The 26,627-nt window shown below is 39.9% G+C and overlaps 1 protein-coding gene across 2 annotated transcripts in view; it reads right to left on the reverse strand.

The window, feature by feature from the left end:
* The window catches only part of RAPGEF5 (Rap guanine nucleotide exchange factor 5), a 163,642-nt gene that overhangs the window by 111,231 nt on the left and 25,784 nt on the right, over positions 1–26,627 (reverse strand). For both annotated transcript variants that reach the window (XM_030486562.1, XM_030486553.1), the window contains exons 2-7: positions 21,993–22,043; positions 20,449–20,555; positions 19,284–19,405; positions 17,726–17,894; positions 12,238–12,304; positions 4,218–4,266 (exon numbers count right to left, since the gene is read on the reverse strand). In XM_030486562.1, the coding sequence (XP_030342422.1) occupies positions 4,218–4,266; positions 12,238–12,304; positions 17,726–17,894; positions 19,284–19,405; positions 20,449–20,555; positions 21,993–22,043 (565 nt within the window). The remainder of the gene's footprint in view (positions 1–4,217; positions 4,267–12,237; positions 12,305–17,725; positions 17,895–19,283; positions 19,406–20,448; positions 20,556–21,992; positions 22,044–26,627) is intronic.

Genomic DNA, 26,627 nt, shown 5'->3' on the forward strand with positions numbered 1-26,627 from the left:
AGTTAATGGGTGATGCCATGGGGTGCAGCTAGGTTCATGCAAAGTATTTTGGGGGGGAGGTGGGGGGAGGGGGTGGGGAGGGAGAGAGAGCAGGGTTAGCACCAGTTCAGAGTATCTACCTGGCAGATCAGTTCAGTCGTACTTGTGTAGCTATGCCACTGGCTAAAGCCTCCAGCTTTAGGCTGTTTGCTGTTTTTTATCTTTGTTTTAGCTACCATCTCTAACACGTAAGAAACATGCCATGAGCCATGACAAGCAATTGAGATAAATGCCAACCCTTGTAAACCTTCAGATGAGAGGCTGCATTTCTGTTACATTTCAGCACATTTGTGGAAGCCATCAGAAGCCAGCAAGGTATAAATAAACACAATTCTAATGCCAAGTGCCTACAATTAAAAGCAAAGTTCTCTTCTGCTCCAGTTACTTGCTTCCCAAAGACCTTTTACCAAACCAAGGAAGACAGCATTTAATCTATTTATTTCTAAGGTTAAGTAAGAACATTTTTTATGCATTTTTACAAGCCACACAGAAGTGCATAAGGTCATTTCCCTCTCTTAGGTCACTTTTATAATGAGAGCTTTATTCTAATGAAATATAAATGTGCTTTCTAGTCAACAATGTTACTGAGGTCCACCAAAGCCTCAGGATTACAGACATTAATTTCAAACTTTTTTTGTAGTTTTGTTTGCAAAGAAACCTCTGATTGAGGGCTCTCAAGTACCTCTCTATCAGCTTATGCCTTCCTATCAGAGTGGTATACTTGCAGTACACATCCGAAATATGAAAACAGAGCTTTTTTTCACAGTGCAGAAGATTTTCATTTTTCAGGTTCTGCACTTTTCGTTCAGCCACCTGTCAGTTTTATGTGTTTCTCCTATTCTTCCACCCCAGAGTAAAAACATAAGAACACCTCTTGGGGAAAGGCATTCTCCTCCACACCCTACTGGCTTTTTATTTTCTGGTAGCTGACATTCTCCATCAAGTCAGATCCTGCGCTAGCAAGAATTTGATACTCTGCCCTACCCCACAGCAGGCTCGGGTCTCTGCATTGGTTTTCAAAGCATTTTGTCAGTAGATACAGTGTCTAAATCTCTTTAACAGCAATTCTGGCCCAAGAACTGAAATAGTTATAATTACTACTTCTTTTATATATATATACACACACACACACACACACACACTAGGTAGCAGGCCCAAGCTTCATTTAAACAAAACTAAACTGTTTCACCCAGGTAACCAAAGGCAACCCTTCCTCCCCTCCAAGCATAGCAAACCTTCCCAGCTAGAGCCTGTTCCCGTCTTGTAGAGGGAGCTGTGGCGTTTATATGCTTGTACAGCTCTTTCCATGCAATATAACCCAGTGGTTACTACAACAGTCGTAGACAAGTAATATGAAAGGTTTAATCATCCAGTTTTTCTAGTACAATTAAATGACTGTGAAGTGCCTCTCTAAGGGCAGAGGTACATCCAGAAATTAAAGTAATACAGGAACATGTTATACAGTCTTCAGATTAAATAAAAATACTCTCTTTTTGCTCTTACTGGTAGTGCTAACCAGCTACCTAGAGGAAATATTTTGTAACACTGTAATTTAAAAACCACCAAATGATCAAGAACAGCGCAGGAAGTTCTACACAACAGCTTTGGTTTTCAGGCTGCTGATGTTCAGGAAAGCTTTCGGTTAATGAACCGATTACCCACTGCAGGCAAGTTCCAGACAGCAGGTTAGGACCATGCTCATTGCCCGCATTCCGCTTTCAGAAATCCCAGGGCATATGAGCCAGGCACCCACGCTGTTCCCACCAGCCTGGAAGCCACCCAGGGCAGCTGGCCCAATGTTCCACTCTTTTCAGGCCAAAATAAACTCTTTGTCTGATCTTTGTTGGTTTATTTCCTGGAATTATATGGAGTCTTGGAGAGGGTTAGAAGACCAGCACCTTCGAAAGATACTGTGGCTTTTAGCTCCAGAAGCACTTTGCCTGAAATATGCCTCTCCTCACTAGGCACAGTGCCAGTAACTGCTACACTGTGAATTTAACCATCAGCAATAAACCAAACAAGCATAATCAACCACTCTAATTTACTCTGCTCCTACTGTAGTACAGACATTAACTTAAATTAGACCTTACAGTTTTGCCTGATCATGTAGCCATTTTTTACAGTCATCCAAGATGAGGCATAAAGAAATGCAAATTTTAACAACAAGCAGGCACTAGTTAAACTGACTAAAGAGGTATCTTTTGTTCAGATCTAAACTGATATTTTCAGTGTTTACATTAACGTATTAGGAAAGTCTGGTCAGCACTTCAAAGCTTTATAGGGAGCTTTGTTTATTTAAGGCTGTGATTTTTAACTAAAACCTTATTTTTAACTTTCTACCTGCTCAATGTGGGTTGCAATTACACTAGTATAAAGTAGGCTCCAAGAATTATCCTCCTTTCCATTTTCATCTCCTGCAGCTCATTCCTAATCCAACCCTCATCCCATTTGCTACTGACACAACCATTTTATGTAGCCATCCACTGAAAGGAAATGAGAGGCTAATTCAAGTTAAAATCAATTCTTTTGGGGAATGGAGTTTTTATTTATTGCCAGTAGCAGTAGTAATATTTGCCACACAACTGACAAGAAGCAGGGAAGAAGATTTCCTAGAACTGTATAAGCACTAAGTAAAAAGGTACCTGGCACGATACCCTCATTTACAGCAAAACAAAAGGTTATCTTGAGCCCTTCATTAGAATTGCCTGCACTGAACCAGGGCAGAAGCATTTCCATGTTCATCCATTATAATTCAGGTGAGACAGGGATTATACCAGATAAGGACAAGCAGCTGAGGGATTTTAACATCATATACAATAGCAGTTTCAGAAGCAAAGCTGTTACACAGAAGCAATTTAGGTCTGAATTCACACTTAGATTTTTGTTTACTTTCTGCAGATTTACATTTACAGATGACTGTGGATATGACCTAAAGGTACATCTATTTGCAGACAAAAATACATCAAACTGTGTCTAGAATATTTTTGCAATACTTACATTTTCACAAGGAAATATCTGCAGATATGGCAGCCACATCTTTTTGGTACCTCCAGTTTAAGACATCATGTTCTGTGTAGTGTGCGTGTTGTGTGTAATAACTTTTGTGCTGTACATTTAAGTCACAGATAGACAGATACAGATATTATGACACAATGTTATTAACAGGTCAGAAAATACCTCAAAAAGTGAAAGATCTGTGATCTCAATTTCTAGCAAAATCACCAAAGATAACAAGAGATGGTCAGTGAAAATGCTCCCAAAGACCTCAATGGCTTTGGGAATATGCCAATAATTTCAGGCAACTCCACCTCTGCTTTACTCCGGAAATACATTCAACTCTCACTTCACCATATGCTGTTTGACCTTGCTGCAGATTAACTGCACGGTACATGAAGACACCAGAGAGTTAACCCTGTACAGAGTCAGGTCTCTCCAAGTAGGTCTTGTTAGTTCCCTTGCAGTGCCTGGAAAACACAGGTCTCTTGCTTCCACTCCAGCTCAGGAATGTCGATACCTTCTGAAAATGGCTGTCCTACCAAGCCCTGATGGAACCGAGATGACCACATATTTCAATGCCTTTGCACTGTATCACCAGCATTTACTGTAAATGCTTGTACTGCCAAAGATTTTCAATCATTCATTTGCCTTTCCCCTTTTACTGCAATGATAACAGAGACTTCCCTCAACGGCAATACAGATACATGGACAAGTCCTCAGGAAAGAACACCTTCATGCATGAAGTTGTCCTTTTGCTGTTGTCCTGCTGACAGGACAGGTAAAACACAGTGAAGATGGCACAAGATATTAGGCCACGAAAGAAAACATGGAAAATTATCAACTTACTTGTCTTAAATGTAAGTCAAAGAAAGACAACCTTATTTCATAAAGTACAAGCCCAGAGAAAATAGCGATTTGGGCAAGAGAGAGACCCAAGTTCACATTCAACTGTAATGCTCCGATTTGATCAGCTAGTTCATTAGATGTGATGAGGTAGAGGAAGCAAAGCTTGATGGTAATTGCATTGTGCTATATACACAGATTCTTCAAGGAGAGAGGAACAAGGTCTGCTCTCTTTGCTTCCCCATGTTAATAAGACAACAATGACAATTCAAACACTTCAATAAATGACAAAAGGGAACAGCATTAAAAAACTCCCTCTAAAGTCCAGCCTGACTCACCTGACTTCCTTGCTTTCAAGGCAATGACAGCAGCCAGTTCTCTCTGCACCTAAAATACCAGGAAAGGAAAGGATGGTTATAGTTACTAGCACAGTCAAATGAAACAAAATGCAACACTGGTAAGATAATGGCTATCAATATTTTGGAGCAGTCAACTGCACATGGAATTATGCAGGTACTTTTGAAACTACAGTCACTTTTCCTGGCAAGTCTATTTCCTTTTCAGCTAGGAATTCTATGACAACTTTACTTTAATTTCATGTAAATACTGCACATTCCTTGAATTCCCATCACATTAGAGAGTGGCCAATTCAGTAGCCCAACCTGTCACTTCTTTGCACAGCATATCTCTTCCACAAGCACACACTTGAACATCTTCCTTTCCTTGTTAAATGTTTGTTTTGCCTCTGCTAAGCACACTATAATGCTGAATTTATTGTGTGACTCCAGGATAAGAGAGTTCTCCATGCTGGGGTTTGGCTGAGCTTCACATCTATAATTGACAAGCACTTTTTGGAGCTTTCAGGAGGAAACGACCTCTCCTAATAGCAGGGCTGAGCATTTCAGGATGAAAATTTATCTTGAGATGAACATGCAGAAGTAAGAGCTATCTGATTTCCAGATTTACAGCCTATTTCACTAGCCTGAGATGAAACAGCATTGCCATGCAAGCCAGATCCCTTCCTCAACTTCTTGTCTCTGCATTCCTATTTTCCCTATAATCTCTGCATGATCACCTATAGCCAACTCAGCTCTACACCCACTCCTCTCCATAGGTCTGTTCCTTTTTCTATCAGTAAAATTCTGTATTAAGCATTATTTTTATGCTTCATACTTCCCCACTGCCATCGCCTGTCCTATTGCAGCTGCTTCAAGTGCTCTGCACTTGACCTACAGCACCCCACTTTCCCACGTAAACCTCAGTTCTTCCCTTCCTCTGCCCCATGCATGCTGAGACTCTTTCATATACCTCACAGCTCCTTTCAATTTCCCTCATTTTCCTAACACAGCCTGTCTTTAGTATTGACAACAAATACAGGAGATTCCAACTATTTTTCTATCTTACTTCTCTGTACAGTCTCCTGTAGTGCATACTAGCCATCTCATCTAACAAACCCATGCAAAGCTCAAGGCTACTTTACAGTGGGAGTTTTGCGTTCAGTTTCTGAGAGCATGTGAAATTCAAAGCATCATTCACAAGACATGCATGGTCACAATAAGGCACGAAGCCCCTGGAGGATCCTCAGAGTAATGCAATTACTAACTGTCAACATCTCACTCTCATGACTCTGAAGAAAAGTTTGAAAATGTGAAACAAGGATAGTTAACATTATATTGGTCTGAGCAGAAAGACAAACAAAATCAGCCAGCACATCTCACTACAACGCTAACTCCAGCATCCACTGATCAGGCACTCAGCAGCCATGCAGCAGTACGCTCTACATGTGGCAGAAGGCAGTCATACCAGAGGCCACATCCTTCCTCTGCTTGCATCCTTCCTTCCCTTGTGGCAAAGGACCAAGGAGATTTTTTTGCTGTCCTTGCAAGGTACAAGGATCTTTTCTACTCCTTGATGCTGCCCCACTGAGAGGGACAGAGTTTTCTGTCACTCCAAGCAGGAAAATATGAAGGCAGCGCCACAGTTTTCTTAAATGTCATCCTGCTTCCAGCACAATTGTGCAAGCTGGCAATATTACCATCCCTTCCTTCCTTCCTGTACACTCATTCCCACGTCTGCAGAACTGTTAATCATGGCTAATGTAAGCATAAACTGCAAGTAAGATAGGAAAGAACAGTTCTGTGGAAAAATAACTTGAGTGCCTGATTGCTTGCTTGCAGCAATTAATATACACTAGTAATAACACAGACAAGCCATCCAGAGTTAGAGCGGGACTTTCAACAAAAGCCCAAGTTGTTTCTGAATAACACTACCATGACTTTTCATGGCTACCATGACTTTTCAGGACTGATCAGACCCTCTGCGTTCATTAAACTCAGCTATGTCAATGTCCTGATCCCGGTCTGTTTTCACAGGTTATGACAGTAAGAAACAGTGGACTGATGCCTCAACTTTATCTTTTAGCATTTAATAAATACATTATCTCAAGGTTAGCCTTACGAAACACTACAATCTACAACAGTTGTAAACATACCAATTAACCCAATCAAACAACTGAAAAATGCAAATCTTCCAGTGACTGCAGAGAAAAGCCCATCTTCTCAGAAGAAAAAGCAGCATTGTGGCATCCTGTGGTTATATCTGCAGTATTACTTTTGCTTATTAGGTGGCACTTTTCAGGTTTGAAAGGCAGTGCTAACATCACAGGCAATAAGAAAGCTGTTTTTCTGTATTTTGTCTATGTTATGCAAAATATCTGATTGTTTGCTGTGTGCCAGGAATGCACCTGGCATATTACTTAATCTGAGCAAAATCCTTCAATTAAAGCAAGAGAAAAAAAAGCTCCTCTAGTTTTAATATTAAGCGAATGTTCCTTCATCAGAGGGTTTTATCCTGACACTCTGAGCTCCCTCTTATAGGACTCACTGAAACCACAAAGAACCACTGCTGAGCATCCTTTACCATTTTCCTATGTCCCGAGATTTCATAATCTATATGCTTTTGTTTACTTTAGCGTAAATGCACTTGACATCTCTGCTGGACATGCAATTCCTTGCATTAGTACACCAATGGAAATCTATGTACAACATTCATTCCTCACTGAACACATGCTACACATTATCATACTTCTTCCTAACAGGATTTCAGTTACTGCCTGTTTGACAAAATCGATAGTTGCACATCACATTGAAGATAATAATGTGGACTCAAAGTAAAATACAAATTCAAAGAGGAGCTATGCCTACCACATTGAGATATTAAATACAAAAAATTGGTTTATACATATAACTTGTCACTACAAAGCTACATTATCTAAATAGTATCCTGCTTTAAGTAGCATTGCAGACGTCAAAACCGATTCAGTTTAAAGGCCTGCTTACCACATGGTATTTACAGAAATATTATGCATCTGTAAGTGAACATTTTGAGCGTGTTGTTGGCATACTACCATATCTTAATCAGTTTTCTTTTTGCAGTATGAAAGAGCAAGAGTGTGCATACAGGGTGGTACTCATATGTACTTCTGCTTGATTAAATACAAATGGCATATTTATAGAGTGAATTTTCTCATCTTCAAAGGACAGAGGAAGAGGTTTTTGAAAAGTAAATGACAACTACTGCTCTTCTTTTATCCATGAATCTGCTCATTTTATCATAAAAGGCTTAGCTGTGCATCTAGTAGACAGTGTGTATCACCTTTGCTTTTCTCCCCCTCTCTTTTTTCTGCCGATACTAGTCTTTTGTGAAACAGTATTCTAGATATTATTCTAGATGCCAAGTAGGACTTCAGATCTAGAGACAAAGTGGTAAGCCTTACAGAATCTCAAAATTAAAATCTGCAACAGAAAGCTCTAAACAGCAGGGGTTTAAGAAAAAACAGTCTAGTTCACATTTTTGCATGCGAAGTAATGATAGTTTGATGAACTAGAAATAAAAGTGGTATTGTCTGACCTCTTAAAGTACCAGAAAACTGTATTTCCCAGATTCACTGCATTAACATCCTGATATTTTCTTGTAAGTTAAGAGCTTTGCAGTGCAAACACTCATAGCCATCCCACTGTGCTCTGGTTTTAGCAGACAAGACACTGAAGCTGCTCTTTGGGACATGACACGGGATGCATGACAGCTCTGGAATGCTGCTTTAAACCCAGGAGTAATCACTACATTTTCTTAAAAATTCATGACCAAAAAAATTACCCAATGCAAACGTATTTCAAATGGCACTTTGCACTGCTTGCATGTCAGCTGCCTTTGCAATTTTAAGTTTAATGGTGTTGTCAGCGCCTCATTGTAATGGAGCATATGATCTGAGCATATAATTCAATAGGCTCCATTCAGTTATCTTGGCTGACTCTGCTTCTTCCATTGTAGAATAAAGCATAAAGAAAAAGCGAGACCCCCGACAAGCTACTTATCTTTTGTATCAGACTCTGCTCTTAAAAGAGGTGTATTCCATACATTAGGCACAAGTTAAGATGATAAAAAAGTTAGTTTTTCCCTGCTGTCCTTCTGACTTGGCATCATTCATCCAGCTATTGCTATTATCTTCTACAATCTCCATAACCTTTGTTTGAAACCAAGAGTGCATTTCCCTAACTAATCAGTTCTAGACTGGCCAAATCATAAAAAATAAAAAAAAAAGAATAATCACAAATTGTCCAGTGAATGTGAAAAGTGGAACTTGACAAGAGAAACACCACCTGGTAACAAAAAGCAGTAGGGAATAAGTAATAAAAGAAAGGCCAACAAAGAAAGTCAGGCTACAGTAAATAAAAAAAGGTGGAGAGAGGAATTCACCAAGCTTGTACAGATGCCTGCGTCTGTGCTAGTCACTCCATGACTCCTTCATAGCAAGTGCATACCTTACCAATGGACCTTAAGCTATAACTGTTTTTCCCTAAAGTAGACTTTCAAAATGAATGAATTCAGCATCCTAATGGTGCTTATTTCGGCTTCCTGCCTGTAAGGAGTGCCTGGGAAGCTAGCTCAGATGTAGATGCCCTGCCATATGGCTACTTATATTTAGGTGACGTGAGTTCCACCCTCTGCAACAGCAATAGATTTTATAGAGTTACAGAAATATATAATTAGACCTTACGTGCATGTGTGCTCACAGTTTTTTCCTGTGCTTTCAAATGCTAAAATGGTGATTTTTCTTTTAGGCACACAGATTCCTCCAATGTTGCTTGGGCTGGATCTTCACAATCAGGTTAGGTTTGAAAATTGGGGAATTTAGTCCCCAAAAAGTAAAACCAACACAGAAGCATCCTTCTGACCTGACATGGAATGTTTTATTCCATTACAAGGAAAGCAACAAGAAAAGCAGAAGATACAGTGGTGCTATCAACACCACAAGGATTTGAACCTCCAAACCTAGAAATCTACAAAAAAGTCAACTCTGATCTCTGACTGCTTTAGTGCTGGGCTGCAAATAAGGTTTGGGGTGGGGTTTTTTTCACTTCTGAAACACTAGTCGGAAAAGTATTGTGAACAGGACTCTGGATTATGAATTCTTCACAGAAGACTGGCTTAATTCTGTACAAAATACATGTGAGCCAAAAATCAAGACAGTGTGAACACTGCAGGCTAATACCTTCACTTTCGGTTTCCAGCCTCCGCTCACAGGACCCTTTTTTCCATACAAATTCTGAAGCTGACAGGGAAAAAAAAAAGTGAGAACCTGTATCCTGGAGAGTCCAGCCCACTGCTGAGTGGTGCAAACTGAGGGGTCAAATTCCCTCATACATATAACACATAAAGGCTCTCAATAAACTCACAGTGAGTACTTTAGATTCCAGCCTACTATGTGGAGGGAAAGCAATATTCTAGAGAGATAAGAGATAGAAGTTCATACACAGAACTGATTATTTGGAGGATTTTGCTCTGGTCTTCAGTCTTTTCTCCAGGGTTAGACTAGAAAAATCATGATAGAGAGCCTGCACTGTTTTGTGGAAAATCAGTAAATGCATGAGAAAAGATCAGTCTTTGTGACACAACCATGGCAATAAATGAGTTTCAGGCCATCTGGAGATTCAACTGCCTAATTTTTCTTTAGCTAGTTAGCTACAGCAATAAAATGGTTCATTAAAAAACAAAAACAAAACCCCAAGACAACTGTCCATGTGCCCTGCTGCTGGAATCACTCAGGATGTAATTCAAAGGTTTGACCTTACAAGCTAGATGTGAAGCACTCCAAACTCCCTGTCAATTACTCATATTTAAGGATATGTATTTTACTCAAGTGTATCCATCAACACTTAGATCCAGTTCTTAACTCAGAAAATCACTTTGTGTTATTGAGTGCTTTCCTGGGTTTAACCAATGAAAAAGCATTAGGCTTTTTTGAGTGGTGAGGCTTCTGAAAGATATTGGCAATGAGTTACAGAGTAGGTAGTTTGGGGAGTTTCTGAAAAGATACAACTTTGCAAAAAGTGGTTTCTGGTTTTCTATTTTTTCCCTCTATTTTGAGGATATTGAGGCTCTCCTTTCATCTTCAGTTAGGAAAAAAAGGTACAGAAAACAAGGAAGTTGAATATAGAGAAAATAAAAAAAAAAACCAACCAACAACCCAACTTTAAACCACAAAATTTTCTAATGTTATACATTTTAAGTTATTTTTGCATAAGGTTGAGCATACGAAACCACTGGCTTTCCAAACACATTACAAAATGTCTTTTGTAAAGACATTTGTCTTTACCAAACATAGCACAAATTCTCCTTCCCTTTCATTTTTCAGCTATTTCAAGATAGTTTTTTATTCATTTTACTTAAAATAGCTTTTATTCTCATACCTTTTTCATGACAACTTCACTCTGCTTGGTTCACTTTCATCTCTGTACCTTCTCACATACCCAAGATAGAACTTGCACTAATTCCATGTTTTGCTGATATCATGATTTAGGTGTCCCTGAACCATACAATCATAGAATAGTTGAGGTAGGAAGGCATCTCTGGAGGTCATCCGATCCAAAGCCCTGCTCAAAAGCAAGGTCATCTAGAGAAGGTTGCTCAGAACCATGTCCAGTTGAGTTCTGAACAACTCCAAGGAGGGAGACCACTACCTCTCTGGGTAACCTGTTCTACTGTTTGATCACTCTCACAGTAAATAAGGTTTTCCTTATGTTTAAGTATAATTTCTTGAATTCCAGTTTGTGCCACTGTTTCTTGCCCTGTCACAAGGTGCCACCAACCAGAACCTGGCTCTGCCTTCTTTATTCCCTTCCATCATGTATTTATACACATTGATAAGATCTTCCCATAGCGTTCCGTTCTCCACACTTAACTCCCAGTTCTCTCAGCCTGTCCTTGTAAGTCAGATACTCTACTTCCCTAATCATCTTCATGGTTATTTGCATACAACCCAGTACTTCCACATGTCTCTTGTCCTAGGAGTTCAGAACGGGACCCAACACTCCAGATGTGTCACACCAGTGCTGAGTAGAGGGGAATAATCACCTCCCTTAGCCTGAGGATAATGGACTTACTAATGCAGCCCGGGAGGCAGTTGGCTTTCTTTGCCACAAGGGCTTATGTCTGGCTCATGTTCAATCTGCTGTCTACCAAAACCCTCGGGTCCTTTTCTGCAAAGCTGCTTTCAGATGAGGAGCATGAGGTCCTTTCTCCCAGATGCAGGACACTGCATTGCCCTTTGTTGAACTTAATGAGATTCCCGTTGTCCCATCTCTCCAGCCTGTCAAGGCCCCTCTGAATGGCAGCACACTCCTCTGGTATATCAGCCATTACTCCCAGTTCTGCATCACTGCAAACATGCTGAGAGTGCATTCTGTACCATCATGCAGATTACATTAGATTGAATGAATCTAGCTTATCCTTCTGAAGTCGTGTCTGTCCGCTTCTTAGAACAAGGATCTTACAACAAGATAAACAAGATGCACTAAATTCTAGCACAGACCGGATAAGCTGTTGTTTATTATGATGTAGTTCATTGAGGCTAAACATTGTTGGGAGTTGGGAAGACACATATCCAGGCTTCCCAGGTGGGTCTCCTCAGAAGCTTATAATAATCTACACCAGCACTGCTGAGGCCCTTTCTCTTCCTTTTATCTCACATTGTCTTCACACTGATTTCAGTTGACCAAGAGGATCTGTGTGAAAGCTACCTGGCAGAAAAATCACAATGATCCTCCAAACTGGTATCTCCTGGGCCACAGATAGCATGGTTTACAAGAGAGCAGGCTGCAACACACCTTGCTTGGACTGATTTTAATAGCTTTAGAACTGCACACTGAGAACTCAGTAAAGCTTCCTCCTTTCAGGTACAAAAAGGTAGTTTGCATTACAAACACCTGCTCGCTAAGACTAAGTCTTTAATTTGAAAGCATCCAAAACATGATAATATTTCAAACATGATCAGTACAAACTTTGATGCAGTGACCTTACCGCAGAAGTGAGACGAGCAAGAATCTCGGCATTGGTTTCTGTCGTATCTTCTATTTTTTGATCAGGCCTTAAAAAAAATAAGAATAAGATTTTATTATTTCTTTCATTCAGTTTCAACATCTTTTGATTCCTGGAAATCAAGGAACTGTGTAGCCACAGGCACTAATGTAAAAGGGCTTTTGAGATTGCACATCAAAATGATGACTGCAACAATAATTAATTGTGTCAGTAATGACAAGAGTATACCCTTTGTCCTTTGCTATCAAGAAGTCTTTTGACTGGACTAACATAAAACAGTGAGAGAATTCTTCAGCTATAAAAATATGATGAAGAACTGAAGATTGCAGGACACCCTTAGCTCAGAGTTGCTTATTTGAGTGCACATTTTGGTCTGCTAAAAAAACATACTCCATCAACAGACCAAAGAGCTTTCCATCTGCCCACCAGCCAGCTAAAGTGTGGAGTAACACCTATGGAACACAAGCCTCACACAGATAAAAGCAGACAACATCAAAATCATTATGTGACGACACATGAAGTTTGATATTTAAAAAAAAAAAATAATAATGTGAACATGAAATGAATACATCTAAGAAGCCATAAATTAGCAAACTAAAGCAATGGTTGAGAACACTATTAGGTTACCTTGACAGTTACTCACAAGACAGAGAGACTTAATATGTCTTTGAAGAAGTGGGACAGTGCAAGAAGAACTCTTCTGGAAACTGCCACAGAAGTCTGGCCCATGTGGAAAAAGCCACACAAAAGCTGCTGTGGACAGCACATGGGATAGGACTGTGTTTCTGTGTTTTTCTTTAAAACAGTCCAATTCCCATCATTAAAACATCTATGAGCCTTTCAGAAGCCAATCAGAAGAAAGATACCAATATGATGGGGTTATTACTATGGGAAGAAGAAAAAGAAAATGCCCTTGAGATCTTTACTTTTTATGGTATTCAAGAAGTGTGGCATGCCAGCAAAACAGCAGCTGTAATAAACATAAATTCCAGATATTAGCAGAAGCTTCTATCTTTGACTAAATTAAATAATTGCCTATATGCCTCAATGTGTTTAGGGGGAGAACTGACAATATGTCTGGAATATGCAGCTGGTATATTGTGGTTCTTATATCCTATGTCCAAAAATTCTTTCCCTGATAAAAAAATAAAATCAGAAAGCACAGAATGACACATCATTCATTCTGGGACAAAAATATTCAGACCAAAATGGTAATTCAGATTAGAAATCAATTATTTCCACAACTGCCTTCCGTATTCAAAGAAATATGTGAGTTAACGTTTTAAGTGTTATAAACAACCCAAAAAGAAATAAAAGAATGCAGTTTCATTTACAAATACTGATTTATTCAAACTTTATAACTTGGAATGAGATTAAATTAACTGACCTCTTTAGATGCCTATGTTTCCCTACACATCTGATCTCTTCTGACCTCCCAGAACCAGGCTAGGACCTGCTTCTTCTAAATTGGAGACAGAAGATAGCTCAGTAGACAAAGACACAGATGCAATTTGTAAACTCGGAACAGCATATAGCATAGCTATTTACATCTTGCGACTTTATCACTTCATCTTGTGTTTAAAAATACACCCAGCATTCATCTGCATGTGAAGATTGAATACTTCTGAAACCATCAATATACAAAAAATTATAGTCTATAATCAGAGAGGAAGAGTGTATTGTGATACCCAGGCTAATGGAAAAAAGTAAGACTGAATGGATGCTGAGGAACAGAATCAGCTCAGATATCACCCTATTTTTTCAAAAGGGGGCAGCTAAGAGCTAGTAAAGCTGGTACAAAGCTACAAAGCCCAGGCAAACAAGACTAATGCTTATACAGCTTACAGAGGCAAGTCAGGCCCAGCACACTTATACTGGAACTGGTGTAGTTGTACTGGTGTACAGTAGTACACCACGTGAAGGCAACTACAGAGCTTCCTGACTCACTGACGGAGGAAGGAATTCAGATACACCCATGGTCTTGGTCCTGGACCTCAACTGTCCAATGTGGAGCCACACATGTGTCTCTATGCTGGCTTTACGCTCCACCTACAATGCCAGTGGAAGAGCCATGGATATCTAAGAGCTGTTTGCATTCAACGAAAGCTTTCCAGGAACTCCATAAGGCAGTAACTAAATTAATATCCCATCCTGGCTATTTATCTTAAAAACAAATTACTTTTCTGAAATTAATAAAATGTAAATTATTTCAGGACAGAAGATACAGAAGATAATGCAACACTTCTGAAAAGAAAATAACAAGGAACATGAGATAAAGAAAAAAAAAATCCTCTGTTAACATCTCTTCAAATAATTAAAAAAGTGTTATGGGATACATTTCAATAGTCTAGGGTACCTAATGCATTCTTGAAATGTTCATTGAGCCTACCAGTTGTTCTGGGAATTAGGTGTTGTTATAAACACTCCCATTTACAAAGAAGGAAACAGAAGCACACGAAGATTAAACAGCTGATACAAAGCCATTGCAGTCACTTGAAAAGTATTCAGGAGGCACTGGATGAGAGCCTTAGTAATTGCTCAAGCTTGTAAGGAAGTCCATGGCACAGCTTTCAATACAGACCTTTTGTTCCCAGGTTATTGCAATATTCACTACTTTCCTGAGAATAACAGAATAACCCTGTGATTAACGTAAGGTGTTTAATTACCCCAAGAGGCCTCTGCATCAGTCTCATCTCATTTGACATTTACAGGAGTTCAGTCCTGTGGAATACACATAACAATATTAGCCTTCAGTTTAGTGTGAGCTGCTAAAAATCTCCTATTTCCCATCTCGTTTTCCATAGTAGATTCCCACCAATGTAATGTTTAATGTAGAGAATTTGCCAAAATCAAGAGGCAACAGGGAGCATTTATTCAGGAACCGCAAGCACGTCTCAGGCTTCAAAACGCTATTTTCATTGTAGAACTTACTATAGTATTATATGGTAACACGGCTAATACTGACCAGTAACAAATGCAAATACATCACAGATCTGTACAGCAAGTTGAGACCGGGCCACATTTATTTAACAAGGTTTCCAGAAGAGCTTCTGAAGGAATTTCCCAGAGCTGCTACTGCCTACTCAGGTCTACAGACTCCTTCCTGGAAAGCAGATCCATGGTGCTCCACAGAGGCCCACTGGTGCAGCCAGCAGTCCAGGCAAGCACAAGGCTGCTGTGGGGGAGACAGAGCTCCTCTGGCTCCCAGTACCACCAGGAGATGTTCAACGTTGCCTTCTGGTACACAAGCAGGCAGTCACTTCTGATTTCATGAAAAGCAGGGAATCTAATTGAAAAGGTAACAATTTCTCTATCTCTATGTACATACAAAATTAATGCCTTCAATACAGACTAAGAGAAAAACTAAGACAGAAAAATGAATACAAAAAAAAAAAACCAAAAAAGAAAGAGAAGAAAGACTATGCTTCTAGTGATATGAAAAACAGCTTACATATTTGAAAAAAGACAAACACTCACTGTGAGGAAGAGTTTCTAGAATTACCCTCTTTCTTCATGAAGAAGAGTATATAGGTTTATTTAATGTGGTCAGATAACTTCAACAAACACCTCATCACATGTATTCCCTTTCAGACTGTGCTTTAGCAGTGTATTATTTGCACCAAGCATGGAGAATTTTGAACCTGGAAAAGCCTCCTTTCCCTTTAATATCACAGTCCCTCAAGAGTATACCATTATTTAAAATTCAGTTCTTTTAATGTATATTTTTTTTAAAGCACCCTCACAATCTGACAGGTAAAACCTCCATAAAATAATTCTTCAGCAACAATGTTCCCAACAGGAATCCAACTTCTATGAAAATTTTAATAATGTGAGCAGAAGGAGCTGGAAATGTACACTAATGAATAATTGTTCAATTCATGTGACAGGGATCATCCTCCACTAGAAATGTCAGTTGCAGTGGAATGATAAAACTGCAAGGCAGACTGTAAACTCACACCTAAAAAGTTTTCAATGCATTTCCTATCCAGCATCCTTCACCTATCATATCAATATGACCTATCTGCTCTGTCTTTTTGATTCAAGGCCTTTGCACGAGAAGTCATGAACCATGAAAAGTGTCCTACTTGCAGTGATAATGAGAAAAACTCAATTTCTACTGAAATTAAGATGAAATCACCCTCATATTTAAGGGGCAGACAAACTGCTTAGCACTAGCATAGGCTGGAAGACAAGAATCTCTATTTGCAAAGATATTCAAAGTTTTTCTCTCATATGCATCATCTGCTTTGAAGATCACATTCAGTCCCCTGCTCTGGCCAATTGGGAGTCCTTATCAGTTGGCTACACTCGCTCAAGCAGACCAAATAAATGTGTTTTCAAGGGATTCCCCACTCTAGAACTGCCAATTTCTGGTTGGTGAAGGCAGTCAGCACCAGGGGGAGAAAATCAAGTTTCCGCCCTGAACCATACAGAGAAATTACTGAGATTTTTTTTTTCACTAGCTCAGCATGTCTGAATTTAAGAAGCAGGGCTTGAGATGGCTTACCGTGACTTCGGGCTTTGTGCTCCTTTAAAGTATTTCCATTGGACATTTATCTAAGAGAATGTGTTTTTAAAATCTAATATGTAGAGAAGAAAAGTACTTACAGAAGAAAGTTTTGTCTTGACATCAAAGAGAATAAATCCTAGTACTGGCAGAGTAATAGTTCTTCACAGTATAAGTATTGGGTTTGAGGATTCACCGTGCTAGGGACAATGAAAGAATTTAACCCAACTTGTCTATCCAGGCCAGCTCCTGCAGATTTGCTAAGGCATGAGAGATCACAAGCCTCCAGACATCTCACCAACACCTTTTTCCTATATTTTGGCCTCTCACTGTGGCACAGATAACTTTGATTTCCTTCTAGCTGCTCTAAATAGGCAACATTAGAGTGCAGCTGTATCAGCACAGAGGGTACAATAGCATCCAATATCAGGTGGAAGAGGAGACATACAGGAAGTGAAACCCTTAAAAGGTAGATTCTGAAAAAGGAATAATGATATGAGGCTACAGAGCTCTGGCAAACATGCAATAGCAAACAAAAATCAGCTACCGCATTTCTACCCATCCCTTCTTTCCCTCTGGCTGACCCTGACACAGCACAAGCGCATCTGATCTATTAGTCAACCAGCTCCACAGCATGGCTGCTGCCAAATTCATGCCAAACTTCTAAATGTAAGAGGAGACCAAAAAAATAATAAAGCCATTTGCCCAGGAAATATAGCAAGCTAGAGCCAGCAAGCTAGTGCATAAAAACCGCAATATGCCAAAACCCCTGAGCTGAGTGCCTTAGTTTATCTACCTACAATTACTTTCTTGGATGCAGAGCCCACCTCTACAAAGCTTGCCAACCCTAAAAAGAAAGCTGTCTCATTTGCACAGTGGTTTGGGGTTAAACAATGTCATTATAAGCCAGCCACTTATAAAACAGTCAGGAAAAGCTGCAAACAGCTGTACATGCACACTTACAGATTACACATGTCAATCCTGGGAGGAGACAACGGCAGTAATTGAAGCAGGAGCTTTACTCCGTTCTTCCATCCTTCCTCTTTCTCAAATTCACAGAAAAGGTAGGTACATTCATCCGCCGAGAACTGGTAAAAAGCATGAGTGTCTTGAAAATAAAGTTGTCTGTCCACTGTTAGAAAAGAAAAATAACATTAGATAGAAATGTTAGAATTAGAATGATAGAATGATAGAATTAGAAGAAAGATAACATTAGATAAACCTTTACCACGTAAAGGTTCTGTGTCCCCACCTCATTCTGTATTGCACTTGACCTTAATGCTGAGCTGCACCACCATACAGGGCAAAGGGATTACAAACATGACATAGAAGCAATCCTGCCCTCTAGTATTACTTCAGTACATCCAAACAGGAAAAGCCCAAAACCTCAATTTGAAGAACTCCAGGCTCCTGAAATTCAAGCTGTTGAGTATTCAACCAATTCTGGAACAGTTCAGAATTAGAAGATAAAAACCTTCCACTCATCAGAGCCTCAATTTCTATTGGCTTCTAATCTGTTCTCAATAATGGCCAGGCACTAATAAACGAAGTTCAATAATGGAGATGCAGCCAATAATTATCCCAGCTTCTCCTCAAATTCAGGGCTACTGGATTTGTAGACTAGACCTGGGTAAGGTGATGTGCTCTTACAACAGCTGTCATCTTCCCTGGCAAAACCAGGATTGAACTGAGATCAAAGGATGGGGTCCAAAGCCAAAAAGCATGAACTCCTGCTGGGAGAGTCATTCAGCCCTTGTTGAGGCTGCGTGATCAGACATACCGTGAGTGTACATCAGAAAAGGTTAAAGTATACTATCAGTGAACATAAGAGGAAATCCCCCATAAGACCTCACCTTTTGCAAGGAGAAAGTGTCTAGCACAGACCCCAGGGTCTATCCTCTGAGCTGAGCTACCTCAGTAATCCCAGCTACAAAGTAAAGTCCACCAGATTTCCAGAGGTTGGTTACTAGTGTAATTAATGTCAACCGCATTAGCTGCACCAAACCCATAAATTTGGTTGGGAAGGTGGGAACAGCTGGGTAGAACCTGGCATCACCACTGTCTCAAGGAGCTGAGCCTGCTCTCAATCCATTGTAATGTAAAACTATGAAAAACAGAGAAAGGAAGGGAAAATCACTAATAGCTAGAGAAGTCATCCGGTGAAGCCATGATCTGCAGTGACCACACAGTTGCTGCCTTGTGAAAAACCTGAAAGAGCTTGCAGAGAAAAAAAAAATAGGCTGGAAAAGACATGCGTGCTTAGTAATAAGCAATTACATTTGCAAAAGAAAAAGGAAGGAAATTATCTAAAAGAGATTCATCTTTGGTATTTATGAAATGAAAGATCACAGACGTAAGCTTACTGAAGAAATAGTAAAATTAAAAACTAGCAAGAAAATTGGATCAATCTGCATTTTTTTTCTTTCCCTCCTTCCTCTCCCATCAAAAACATGCATCTTATTTACCCTATGCAGGAGAAATTCACAGCTTTTCTCATGCTAGAAGTACTATCAAGACTGACCTGATAATATAATGCCCATATCCAGGAGGAGCTGCCACACTCCAACTGCTGTAGATCTGCACTTAACAAACGGGCATTGCTCCAAAAGCCAGTCTACCAGTTCTGATCCAACACAGCTTCTCCTGAAAATAAGCAAAACATCACTTCTTACACTACAGTAATGTTAAAATGCTCTTTTATAATAAAGAGCTATTTTTTAAAGCTATTAAAAGTGAATCCTTTTGTTCATCAGGGAAAACTCTTTGTCTCAATTACTAATTTCTGTAATCCTATTCATTTCAAGGGAAGAAATTATTCTGGCAAGCCTCAGAGGATGCTCCAAGTTACAAGGGAACTAGTGTTAGATTAGTAAGTTCCCTTACATACCTAATTCATGTAGCACACTTTACAACACGTAATATTTTTATCAATTTGTGCTGCATACAGACACTCATCCAAAGACGGATAAAAGCTAAATAAAAATCCGGCTTTTAGCCTCAGGATTTTATTTCCTTTCTGAGCACAGGTATAAGCACTACAGCTACAAAATATATGTGTAAGACCTTGAGTGTTGCTTTCAGATGTACTTCATCTTTCACATTATTGGTAAACTTCTACTTTTAAATCATTAAAAAAAAAACAAAAAAAAAACCCACCAACAACCAATCAATCTGTGGCTTTTTCTTAAATATGGATATGAATGAATGGTGCTATAATAGAGACCTACACATTTTGATATAATTGAAAATAGAAGGAAGCATTTATGCTGTAATGCAACACAAATGGCAAGTCACTTCATTACAGAAATATTTCATAAATTACATGCAAAAATCACTGTGTAACTAAATCTTAGGAGTCCAATTAATCCCTTTTATAACTCCAGGCCAGGGCTGAATTTAATACTCTTTCTTTTCAACAAAATAACAAACACAATTGTATATGAAACCATAAGCGATTAAATTAATGGACATACAATCGGGCCACTGCTGCTTTCTGACGACTGACAAAGTAACATAAGAAAAGGCATGAAAATACATGAGCTTTTAAAGAATTTTTTAGAAAATAGTTTCAATTCTTAGTAACACACAAAATCTCGCTCTTAGAATTTATCCTCTTGTCAAATCAGAGCATAGACAAATGCAATTAAAATGCATCCAGTTGACTAAAATGAATGATCTCAGGTTACCTGCAAATGCCAGTAAGGTACACCCTGTCTTTAATCAGGTCAGATGCTTGTAGAGTAAAAATATTCCTGAGAGCTCTCCCCGCACAGGAAGAACTTTCTCCATAAATCTGAATGAAAAGAGAAATTGAAAACTGTGACAAACAGGGATTTACTCCTTCTGCAGTAAATTGCTTTGCCACTGTCCACTCCCTCGCTCTGAGCAATGCCTTCTCTCCAGCTAAATGACAAGCTGCCAGTCAAAGGTAGATTTAGATTACATATTAGGAAGAAATTCTTCTCTGTGAGGGTGGTGAGGCGCTGGCGCAGGTTGCCCAGAGAAGCTGTGGCTGCCCCATCCCTGGCAGTGTTCAAGGACAGGTTGGACGGGGCTTGGAGCAACCTGCTCTAGTGGAAGGTGTCCCTGCCCACGGCAGGGGGTTGGAACTAAATGATCTTTAAGGTGCCTTCTAGCCCAAATGATTCTATGATTCTATGAAAGCCTCATAGGAAATGCACCCCAACTTCTGCCATACCCAGTTGTATCATGGATTGCAAATCCCCTCCATGGGCTGGACTACTTTTACATTTACTGCCTTAGGAAAGCAGAGGTTTTCCTATGTCAGTTTTATCTTTGAACAACAGATAAATTCAAACGAGAACAAGTGTTATTCTAGCAAAGCTAACAGACACCATGGCAAAACCACACAAATACAGTTAAAATTAAACATTATTCCATATGTATCTGAGTTAAATAATTTAATACAACCCTAATACACATTGACATCATTTCATAGTTTTTTGGTGTTGTTCAGAATCTTTGGAGGTGTCCTATGAGGTCATCTGTATCTTGCCAGGAGGATGTGGTCTTTCAGACCTCTGTCTTCCCCTACTCCTGATTTCCACCTTTTCTCTCTAGACTGTAGATGAAGTGGAAGGTGTCCCTACCCATGGCAATGGGATTGGAACTAGATGATCTTTCAGGTCCCTTCCAACTGAAACCATTCTATGATTCTATGTGTCTATCAAAACAGGACCCAACTCTATCTTTCGTAAAACCATATTCCACCTGGACTCTGTACACCACTCCTTACTGATGAATTTAACCCCGGCTTCTGGGGAATGTGTGATGTTTCCTCACCATCTCAGGAAAACACATCAGTAACAACTAACTTGAATGAAAAACAGTGCTGCGGTTTCACATTTTTGGTTTCTGTTTCCTATGTTTAGAAATCTTTCAAGGTATATAAAATAATCCTGAGACAGTAAAGTATTGTAAGATGCAAATGCAGAGCTCTCTAATATTGCAAAAGTAAGCTAAGCAGTAGTAATCATTTAAATGGCTGGGAAGTGAGTGCACGTTGGAATTCACAAAAATTCAGTTTGCAAATTCAGTAATAGAAGAAGACAATTTCTAACACACACAGATTATAATTCGTTAACTGGATTTAACTGAAGGCCACGTTCAAAAGTGTCTTCAAAGCTATGACTAAGAGGTTGAATCAAAGCAAAAAGATTCCTAATATGTTGTTTGATGAAACAGAATTAATAAGAAGATTGACAAATACCTTGTTTGAAGGAGTTTCCAAGTAGGGATTTGAAATTCTTCTGGACAGGGTCTGTAAGACAATTTGGAAGAGCTTTAGTTTTGTTCTGATTTTTGTATAGAAGCAGCAATCTAGGTCTTTTAGCTACTGAAAACTAAAGAAAAAGAATTTATCAAATCATCTGAGTAGTCTAACTGAAGTCTGCAAATAATTTTTTTTTCATATCAAGAAAAAGATTTGGTAAATTCTATTCTGTGCTTTTTACTACATTTATTCTTGAGCTGGAAAAAAAGATGAGGTCGCAAAGTCTGTAGACCACACACAATTATTTGGGTCTGGAAAGACCAGACATGACAGTGAAGAATTCCAAGATAAACCTAGAAAAAGCTGGGTGAAAAGACAGTATCATGATGAGCTCAACATTAAAAGCAGCATGTACTAGAAGGAGAAAATGTAATTACACATGCTCTAACAGCTCTTAAAGCAAACTTTATCAATTCAGTAAAAACACCCCAGGGTCACAGAACACTTCTCAAGGAAGACAACTCTCACAAATGAAATTCTTAACTGAAGTTAAAAAAAATAAGAAAAATGAGGAATAAAATGATGACCAATGGGAAGGTAAGACTGCTCTAATGTAGAACAGCATTCTCCCTACTGTGCCACATGCTGCACTGATAGCAGCATCTCAAAAAATGGACTCTCCAGTGTTAGAGAGGATTTAGACAATAACAGTAGTAGGAATAATAAAGGATCTGGATAAATTTTAATATGAGAAGAGACAGAAAAGACTCTGACTATTTACCTTACAAAGGAGAAATTACAGGACACATAATACCATTATACAAATCAATGAAATGGCACAGAGAAAAGGCAGACTTTCTGTGCTCTCTTTTATGTAACATGAGAATAAGTGACCACCCAATGAAATTAGAGAGGATTCATGTTTGAGGAGATAGAAAGGAAAACGGCACATAACTCTTCACAGCAAGGAAATGCAAATGCCAAAACCTCACCACTGATCAATAAAGATTGGTGATTTAAAGTTATAAAATTAACGGTGAACCTAAAACTCTGGAAGGCAAACAAATCCAGGATAAATATCTCTACTAGAGGCAGGTTACCCGACCTTTACTCACCATGATACTTCCATACCTTGTCAGTATTAAAAGACAAGATATTGTCTACTCTGATGCTTACTGGCAACTCCTATCTTACTGCAAGCCACACAAGCCAAAAACAAAAACATTGCCTAAAAGAAGTCTGGAAGTGGAACAGAAGACATTGTGCAGGTGCACTGGCAGCACAATAGGAGGATTGTGTGGTGCTCCCTCATATTATTCCAACTTGTAGGCAGCATAATTAATCCCTAGCTTTGAGAAGGATCCAATTCACACTTGGTATATTGTAATCATACAAAAAAACCCCCAACATCCTTCACACCCTGCAAGAATTACAGAATCTGTATTTCAGCAGTGCCACCTGTCTTTTTTTCCCCCTCTATATTCCTGTTACTATGTTTTTAGAAAAGGAAGAGAAGTGACAAGGAACCACAGAAGCACCGAAAACTGTTTACCCTTCCATGCTCATCACAAATGTTTGCACAGTTCCATGCGTTAACAGTAGCTCCATATAGAAATACTATAACATAAAAGCTTAATTCCTCTCTCATACCCAACAAAGATGCCGTAAGTGTGTAACATTGCCTCAGATCCCATTTTCCTAGCTGGCACATCATTAACACCTTGGTTTTGCAGCAGCCTTAAATACCACCACTTCACTTGGTCTCTGTCCAAGTCTTTCGTTCAACAAGGCTCACTCACTGCAGCAGTACAGTAAAAGCTTATACATTGATTTCCCCCTTCTCTGCTCCATTCCCAAGCTGGTGCTAATGATGTTATTTAACTTGTAATCAGCAAGTTAATTCCAGTGATGCCAGTGGGAACTACAGACCCTGGCATTGCACTGTCCTGATCCCTGGCATTCAGAGGACGGCTGAGCCTCAGCCAGGGAAAATGCTGCTGCTGCAGGGTGCGCTTATATCACAACATAAGACCAAACTCAGAAAAAAGGACAAATCTGATGGCCTTCTACAGAAGGTTACAGCTTTGGTGGATAAGGGAATAGCAACTGATGTCATCTACCTGGAGCTGAGCAAAGCTTTTCATACTGCTGTCCCCCACACATCCTTGTCTCTAAAATGGAGAGACATGGATTTGACAGGTGGACCACTTGAGGATTAAGGAATTGGCTAGATAGACACACTCAAAGAGTTGTGGTCAATGGCTTGATGTGAGGATGGAGACGAGTCATGAGTGGTGTCCCTCAGGGGCCCAGGACTAGTATTAACAACTTTGTCAGGGACACGGACAGTGGGATTGAGTGTACCCTCAGCAAGTCTGCAGATGACACCAAGGTGAGTGGTGTGACTGTGGTATAATCCACATTCTAGAGGGAAGGGATGCCATCCAGAGGGACTTTGAGAGGCAAAAGAGGTGGGCCCATATGAACCTCATGAAGTTCAACAAGGCCAAGTGTAAGGTTCTGCACCTGGGTTGGGCAATCCCAATCATGAATACAGGCTGAGCAATGAGCAGATTGAGCGCAGCCTGAGAAGGACTTAGGGGTATTGATGAATGAAAAACTGAATATGAGCCAGCAATGTGTGTTCACAGCCCAGAAAGACAATTGCATTTGAGCTGCATCAAAACGAACACGGCCAGCAGGTCAAGGGAGGTGATGCTCCCCCTCTACTCCGCTCCTGTGGAACCCTACCTGCAGTCCTGCGTTTAGCTCTGGGGCCCCAACATAAGGAAGACGTGGACCTGCCTGAGTGGGTCCAGAGAAGGGCCACAAAGATGCTTCAAGGGCTGGAGCTCCTTCCTTATGAAGACAGGCTGAGAAAGTTGGGGTTGTTCAGCCTAGAGAAGAGAAGCCTCCGGGGAGACCTTATAGAAGCTTTCCAGTGACTAAAGGGGGCCTACAGGAAAGATGGGGAGGGACTGTTTACCAGGGATTGTAGTGCTAGAGGGTAGATTTAGATTAGATATTAGGAAGAAATTCCAGGGTGTCTGCAAAAGGTGACTGAGGCTGAAACCTAGTAGAGGGAAAAAAAAAAAGAAGTGCTAGTTTATCCTTCAAACCACACAGTGCTAGCTTTGGTGCAGGGGAGAGAGAAGAAATTCAAGCCCTGAAATGGGAGAAGACAGGATGAATTCTGTCAGCGGCAGCCCGAAACCACATAATTGGTGGGGGGTTAACTTGCCTCAATAAATATTCAGCAGACTCTACTTTGGCTGCAGGGGACAAACTGGGTAGTCCCCTTCCAGAGGCTGGATGAAGAGGGAGTGGATCAGGGCTCCAGGCTTTGTTTGAAAACCCCAAACTTCAGGCTGCCATGGGGGGGAAGCACCCCTCCTCCCTGAAGGTATTTGGTAAATATAGGCTGCTCCTCCCAGATGATTTTGACGCACAAGCACCAATTCAAAATACATTTGCAAATAACCCTTAGAATTAGTCATCAAGCAAACAACTCATCACTTGTGAAAACTACCTTGGAACAGCTATTGCTGCCCATGCCAACTGCTGCTTTCTAGGCACTGCCACCCCGGTGTCACCCTGCGCCTCCTCATCAGCTTGAGAAAAAGCTTTGTTAAGCCATATGTCAGGGAGGAGACGGGGATGTGGTAGCATGTATGGTCCTGGGACAGGAGTCAATATGCGGAGCAGATTGAGAGAGCTGGGTGCCCTTCAGAAAGGCTTTCCCATCATACCTGAGTAGGTATGCATAGGTGACTTTAGCTTTCCTGCTGGGGAATGCAGAAAGATAGAGGCAGGGAGCTGGTGCCTGCTGGGTGAACCAGGGGGGTGAAGTATGAATGTGGCACAGGAATGGCATCCTAGCTTGTGGTAACAACTTGCATGTGACAGGAGAGGACAGTTGAAACAGATGATCCAGGAAGAAGTTTTGGAATAGGACTGCTAGGATTGAAATTTGAATACACCACAGATAAATTGGGAAAAAATATAAAGGAGTTCACTATGGTATTTAAAACCACTAGAAATGCAGGAAGTAGAGCGATGGTGTTAAAATAACAGGAGGATTAGAAAAAGTGATCAGCAAGTAATTTAAAACAACCATAAGAAAATATTTCTTTACAATCCATATGACTAGCTCATGGAATTAGTACCCAAAGAATCAAATAATCCAGTCAGGCTTTTTAAAAGCAGTAGCTAATTCAATGGTTCATACTACTGTGCAAGGTGTGTATCTGGGTTTAAATTGGTATTTCTTCAACTGCATGATTACTTTTAAACACGTTGAGAATCTCTGCCATTATTTAAAGTTAAGCATGCAATGATATTGATGAGAATATTTTAATATATAATCACAAACTGATTTTTTAAAGGTTTGGAAAGAAATTTCCCCATGACATACTACACAAGCAAAGTGTACTAATGAAGGCATGTTTTGGTCTCCATTGGAAAGATCAAGCTGTATCTTACTGTGAGATGCTTAGATGTTTACTCAGCAGAATATTGAACTGGCTCCACTACATCAACTCCCTATGCATTTACTACAACCTTGCTAATGTTCTAATCAAGCAGTAAAGATACTCTACAGCATGTTTTCAGCCATAACTTTTGGAGATGCAT

This window comes from Strigops habroptila, chromosome 1 (assembly GCF_004027225.2).
Source record: "Strigops habroptila isolate Jane chromosome 1, bStrHab1.2.pri, whole genome shotgun sequence".
NCBI lineage: Eukaryota > Metazoa > Chordata > Aves > Psittaciformes > Psittacidae > Strigops > Strigops habroptila.